Source organism: Marmota marmota, unplaced genomic scaffold (assembly GCF_001458135.2).
Source record: "Marmota marmota marmota unplaced genomic scaffold, marMar, whole genome shotgun sequence".
In the NCBI taxonomy this organism is placed as follows: Eukaryota; Metazoa; Chordata; class Mammalia; order Rodentia; family Sciuridae; genus Marmota; species Marmota marmota.
Window position 1 is genome coordinate 20,525,352 of NW_026000185.1, and position 6,782 is coordinate 20,532,133.

The 6,782-nt window shown below is 49.8% G+C and overlaps 2 protein-coding genes across 2 annotated transcripts in view; one reads left to right on the plus strand and one right to left on the minus strand.

The window, feature by feature from the left end:
* Positions 1–56: 56 nt before the first annotated feature.
* On the minus strand, positions 57–2,398 carry CUNH16orf92 (chromosome unknown C16orf92 homolog). Its single transcript, XM_048790077.1, is given in 5 exon segments — positions 57–394; positions 473–629; positions 631–662; positions 887–1,015; positions 2,338–2,398. Coding segments are annotated over 5 exon segments (471 nt in total). The 3' UTR covers positions 57–302.
* A 3,592-nt stretch (positions 2,399–5,990) lies between these two features.
* Positions 5,991–6,782, plus strand: part of Doc2a (double C2 domain alpha) — a 6,207-nt gene continuing 5,415 nt past the window's right edge. The window contains exon 1 of the mRNA XM_048789762.1: positions 5,991–6,153. The gene's annotated coding sequence lies outside the window, so the exon portion shown is untranslated. The remainder of the gene's footprint in view (positions 6,154–6,782) is intronic.

Sequence of the window (6,782 nt, forward strand, 5' to 3'; positions counted from 1 at the left end):
CCTGGGGAATGTGGAGCAGAATGACCAAAGAGAGGGCAGCGACCCCACCCCAGCTGGTCACTGAGCAGTCAGGGAGGGAGGAGGCCAGGACCTTTATTTATCAGCAGAGGAGGGTGGATTTGGGCACTCAGGCTGCATCCAGGGCCCTTGTGGCTCCTTAGGCCCCTTTCTGGAAGCTCCTATGGGGTACAGAGGTCATTGGAAAAGGTGATCCATCATACCGCCTCCCCCAGACCTGGGTCCTCCCACCTCTCCTCTCCCTAGGAAGGTTGAGGGGTAGGGCCAGGGGCATGGGGCAGGCCTCACATGTGGGTGCAGAACTGGAAAAGGAGGAAGAGGAAGGCCACCACCAGGGCTCCCACCAGGATGTGATTGAAGAGCCCAGGGCTAGAACCTGCCGGACAAGGAAGGTCAGGGGCAGCTCTCCTTTAGCCCCCGAGGAGGGAGGCCCCTGTCCCAAACTGGGTCATACCTGATTTAACAAAGACCACAGGCCTCTCTCCAATAAACTGGGCCACGGCCAGAATGCTGGCTTGGTCCGAGTCTGGGTAATCAAAGAAGTCAAGTCTGTCTATGAAGAGTGGAGGCTCTGATCCTGGGGCCAACTCTGGGCTGGGCGCTAGGGTCCAGAGCAAAGTCTGTGACAACAGCCAAGCAGACCCCTGCCCCTGACCCCAGAGGCAGAGGCTGACTCTTGACTCAATTTTGTTTCCTCTGGGGTCAGCTGCGTTCCCACGAGGGGCGAACACTGGCTGAGATGGGGCAGATGGGAGAAGAAGGTGGAGTGGGGAGAGAAAGGCCCCGGGGCTGGTCTCGAGTTCCTCGGGGGCATTGTCCCTTATCCCCCAGCCTCTTTTCTCCCCTCCACTCACTGGGAGCTTCCCACCTGTTTCTATGGCCCCCAGTCCAGCCAGCCACACCCACATGGGTACCCACTGCCACCGCCTCATGACCCCTTCTTTTACAGGGTAGGGCTCTATGATGTCACAGCTCAGACCCTTTCTGATGTCATACTCTGGGGTGACAGGAGAGGAGAGAGCAAAGTGCTAGGAGTTGGACCATTCCCCCAAACCCCGAAGCAGAATGGGAGCAGTTGGGGCCCACAGAGCCTTCCGAGTTTAGGACAATGTGATTGATAAAACAGTAAGAGCGGTGGTGACCGCTGGGCGTCGTGGTGCAGGCCTGTAATCCCAGCAGCTTAGGAGGTTGAGGCAGGAGGATCATGAGTTCAAAACCAGCCTCCACAACAGTGAGGCACTAAGCAACTCAGTGAGACCCTGTCATAGTAGGTCTGGGGATGTGGCTCTGAGGTTGAGTGCCCCTAAGTTCAATTCCTGGTACCAACAACAACACAACAACAACAACAAAGAGTGGTGGTTGGCTCAGTGGCAGAACGTGTGACATGTGCTGTGCCTTGGGTTGGATCCCCAGCACCACAAAAAAATAATAAATACACAAATAAAAAAATAATAATGGTGGCTCCAGAACTTATATTTTGTTGGGACTGGGTGGGGCTATCTTTCCAAAACCTAGGGCCATGGATTTATATACAGGCACATTTTGGGGGTGGGAGACAAGGCTACACACACCTCAGTTGTCCCTTGGGTCAACCACAGGTAGTGTTTATTAATATGACAGGTACTTTGCATAAAGCAACTCATCTAACTACTGCAATTTCCTACCAGGTAGGTATCCTTGTCCCACTAATGGAAGACCGAAACAGCACAAAAGGTGAAATGAGGGAAATACACTTCCTAGGAGGTGTATTTCCCTTTCTGGGGTTCCCCCTTGCTTGCATTGTGTCCCCAAGTTCAGAGACACAGGGGTCTTTCCCACCCGCCTCCAAACCTTAGTGCTCAGCAGAGAATGAGTCTGGAATCCACGACCAAGAGAAATAGCAGGATTTGCCCACCAGGTGGCAGCAGTGTCCGGGCCTGCCGACCTCACCTCTTCTCACCAGGGAAGGCACAGCTGCACCTCCAGCCCCAGCTCCTGCTTTTCCCACAGGTTGCATCTGGTGCAGTAGGAAAAGGGACAGCTGGGGACTGGTGGCTTGGGGGGTCGTTAGAAGAATTCCTCTGGCCCATTCCAAGGCAGGTCTCCTGGACATTCACAGAGCCTCTGAAGACTCCTCTATATCTCCCTTTGGTGGCTGGTGGGCCCCTCCACAGTCTCTCTTGGTCACTTTCCAACAGCCATAGTCACTCCTGTGCCCTCATCCTGGCTTATGAGTTAGCTCTCCTCTGATTGGCAGGTAGGTCGGTCTGTCACAGACATGTTCCAGCCTACCCTGGCTAAGGACATTTGAGGGTCTCCTTGGATTTAATACACAAATACCTGTCTCTGCCACAGTCTCTGAGAGACCCAGTTCCTTGGCTTGCCCCAAAGCCAGGCGCATGTCCAGCTTGTGTGGGGGCCTCTGTCCCACAGATGGCACTCCTTCCTCCACTGGGTCCCTCTCTATCTTCTCTGCCTTGGGGACCTCAAAGTACCAGCCTGCCTGTTCCCCATATGGCAAGCTGGGCGTCTCTCACCACAATAGCGTGTATTTCCTAAACAACAAAAAAGCCCAGAGAGGAAAGAACAGGGAAAAGAGGAGAGAAAAATAACCTGAATGAGCCTCCTTGGAACTGGTTCCTATGGGCTGCTTTCCCCTACACTTATCTCTTCGAAGTCACAGGGCATAGGAGGGACAGCGGGGATGGTTCCTGTTTCCGCCCCACAGAGTACTGCTGCTCTCTCCACCAGACCTTTGAATGAGCGGATTATCTGTTCATCTATTTATCTAACCATTAAGTAAATGTACTGAAGGCCAGGCATGGTGCCGCATGCCTGTAATCCTAGCAGTCTAGGAGGCTGAGGCAGGAGGATCCCAAGTTCAAAGCCAGCCTCCGCAATTTAGTGAGAACCTGTCTCAAAAAAGGGGGGAGATGGGTGGGACTAGGGCTTAGTGGTTGAGCCCTCCTGGGTTCTGGACTCCATCTCTGACTTCTATAGGAATCACCAGGACAGAGCTGGAGATATAGCTCAGTGGGTAGAGTGCTTGCTTTGTATGCACAAGGCCCTGGGTTCAACCCCAGCACCACAAAAAAAAAAAAAAAAAAAAAAAAATCACCAGGATGTGTTTCTTCCCCTTGGGATCACAGGAGAGAGAACCCATGGATGCGCATCATTCTAGTAAAGGTCTACACTTGCTGTCTACAGTCTTTCACCGTGAATGTATTCTTCAACCTCTTCTGATATGACTTCATCCCCACCCGTCCACTGAAGCCACTTTGGTCAAGTCCACCAGTGACTTCTTAATTTGCCAAACTTAATGGTTACTTCTTGATTCATTCTCTCTCTCTCAGAGGGTGCCCCCATCCCTGACTCTGAGCACAGGAGCCACCCTCGACAATTTTCGAGATTTCTTCTCTCGCCAGCTCAGCTTTGGGTCTTCTCTTTTCTAACTATACTCTCTCCCTAGGTGATCTCATCTAGTCTCATGGCTTTAAATACCATCTATATGCTGGTGACTCACCAATGTATATTTCCAGCCTAGACCTCTCCTGGGAGCTCCAGACTCCCATATCCAACTTCCTGCTTGAAGTCTTCTCTACGTCCAAAAAACATCTCGAACGCAATAGATCCCAAACGAGGCTCTTGATTCTCCTACTCCAAACCTTCTCCTGACCTCATCTTTCCATCTCAACCAATGGCCTCACCATTCCTCTGAGATGATGTGCTTGACAGAAACAGAGATCCTTCCCTCTTACCTAACAAGCCCCAAATTAAGACCTGTGGACTCCACTTCCAACCGAAATCTCAAGTCCACCTACTTTGATCTGCTTCCAAACTTTTTTCCTTGTTCAAGCCAAGGCCATGTCCTATCTGGCTTACTTCAACAGGCTCCGGGGGCGTTGTCCATACTTGTAATCTCCATGATTTTGGGAGACGGAGGCAGGAAGATTGCAAATTTAAGGACAGCCTCTGCAAGTTAGAAAGATCCTGTCTCAAAAATATAAATAATAAAAGGTTGGGGATGTAGCTCAGTGGTAGAGCACCCTGGGTTCAATCCTCAATACTGCAAAAAAAATTATATATATATATGTGTGTGTGTGTGTGTGTGTGTACATGCATATGTATATATCTGAATATGTATACACATATGTAAATATATATTTATATTTCCTTATTTATTTATTTATTTGGGGGCTGGGGATGTGGATCAGTGGCAGAACAATTTCCTAGCATGCCCAATGTCCTGGGATCAATCCCTGGCTCACACACAAATATATACAATTTTAATGTATTCCTTGGAAGAACATATGCACGTGGCATAAAATTTAAAAGATACAAAAGAATATAAGTTGGAAACCAAGTTTTTCCTATTCCTGCCCTTCCCTGCCCCTCAGCAACCTCCTCAGAGGTCACCATAATTACCATTTTCTTGTGCAGTCTTCTGGAAATAATTTATGCACAGAGAAATACAACTAAGCTTTTTTTCCTGCCACTCAGATGGCAGCATTCCACACATGTCACTCTGCACCTTGCTTTTTTTTTTAAGTTAAAACAAGATTGTAGAGATGATTCTGTACATGTACATAAGCAGTCTCCTTTTTCATAGCTACATACTATACTATTTGATTGTATGAAATCATACCATAACTGGGGTATGATTTAACCAGTTCCATCCCTTACACATTGTTGTTTCTAAGCTTTTGAAACATGCTGAAGTTAAGAACCTCAAACTGGGTGCTGTGGCACATGCCTGTAATCCCAATGGCTCGGGAGGCTGAGACAGGAGGATGGCAAGTTCAAAGCCAGCTTCACAGCAAAAGGGAGGCGCTAAGCAACTCAGTGAGACCCTGGTCTCTAAATAAAATGCAAAATAGGGCTGGGGATGTGGTTCAGTGGTCGAGTGCCACGAGTTCAATCCCCAGTATCCCCCCCAAAAAAAGAACCTCAAACGGCCGGGCATAGTGGCACACACCTGTAATCCCAGTGGCTTGGGAGACTGAGGCAGGAGGATCATAAGTTCAAAGCTAGCTTCAGCAACTTAGCAAGGCCCTAAGCAACTCAATGAGACCCTGTCTCAAAATAAAACACAAAAAGGGCTGGAGATGTGGCTCAGTGGTTAAGCACCCCTGGGTTCAATCCCTGATTCCAAAAAAAAAAAACTTCCAATGTCTATTATTTTGCCCATGGGTCAGCTTATCTATAGGATAAAATCTTAGAAGTGGAATGTCAAGGTCAAAGGGTATGTGTAATGTGTGCCCTTGGAATCCACTGCCAGACTGACCTCTGCAGAAGTAGTACTCACTTGTCCACAGCCTCACTCACATTATGTATTAACAGACACTTTGAATTTTGCCCGTTGGTAGGTGAAGGTGGTGTCTCAGTCTAGTTTGACTCTACATTTTTCTTACTTTAAAACATACTGTGATAAAATACAAACCCATAACATCTACATGTAGCACAAGTTACCATTTTAATCTTTTTTTTTTCTTTTCCTACTTTCTCTTGATGTTGGGGATGGAACCCTCTTGAAAGCAAATAAATACTGTTCTACCACAGAGCCACACGCACCATCCTTACTTTTTTTTTTGGCACAGGGATGAACGCGGGGGCACTCTACCACTGAGCTATATGCCCAGTCCTTTTTACTTTTATTTTTGAGAGAGGGTGTCACTAAATGGTTGAGGCTGGCTTAGAACTTGTGATCCTCCTGCCTCAGCCTCCCTTCCAAGTAGATGGGATTACAGGCACGTATCCAGCTCCCAGCCCTTAACCACTTTTAAGTGTGGAGTTAGGTGGTGTTAAGCATATTCACAATTGTGCAATCAAAATTCTCTGTTTTAAGTCTCAATATTGAGTGAGGCTGACAATTCCAGGACCAGTTTGGGCCACCAGGGACTCTGAGATGAATCAGCCCCTGCTTGCTTCGTAACTCCCTGGCTGATGGGAGACAGAAATGTAAACAGGCTCAGACAAAATTGTCAGCAGAGCAGAGTCTGAGGTATCTGGAAGCTGAGGGGCAGAAGGGAAGGGGGGTGCCACCGTGCTCTAGGAAGGTTCCTAGGGAAGAGTTGACCCAGAATGACCCCTGAAGGAAGGGCAGGTCTCCCAGGTGGAGTGTGACTGAGAGAAGTTCCAGAGGCCTGAGGGGTCAAGGTGGGTTCTGGGAGCTGCAGGTAAGGTTTCCAACCTGTGGTGGGTAGAGTGGGTGATGAGGTCCTTGGAAGCCACTGTGAGGACTTTGTCTTTTGGAGTGGTAAGTTTGGGGCAAATGATCTTGAAGATCAAAAGCTACAGGATCCAGGCTGGTGGCAGGTGTGGGGCAGCGCAGGGTGGGGGTGGGGTGGCAGAGCTTCCCGAGACTGCAGGGCTCTGGGGGCATTCAGGACAAAGTCCAGATCACTGCCCATCTTAGGGGCAGAACTGGAAATGGCAGGGGGTGGGGTGTGAAAGGGTGGTTTTCCAAAGGAGATGCCATCCCTGAGAAGGAAACAGCGGTCCTGGGGGCTGGGTTGGGTCACCAGGAGAAATGCCAGTACAGCCAAATGGAGGAGGCATGGGGGAAGCCACGGTCTCATCTCCTCCTTCAGACTCTGAGGTTCCCCACCCCAGTTTGGCGACCCGGAGATGCAGGGCCAGGGACGGCAGGCGGACCAGACCCTCTTCCCCTGCCCGCCCCTAGGTCACTGCGGATCTCTAAGCCCCGCCCCTACGGCTACCAGAGGGGAGAACAGACGCCCTCTTCCCTCCCTCGCGAGCTCTCGGCGGGGGAGGGGCGTGAGGAT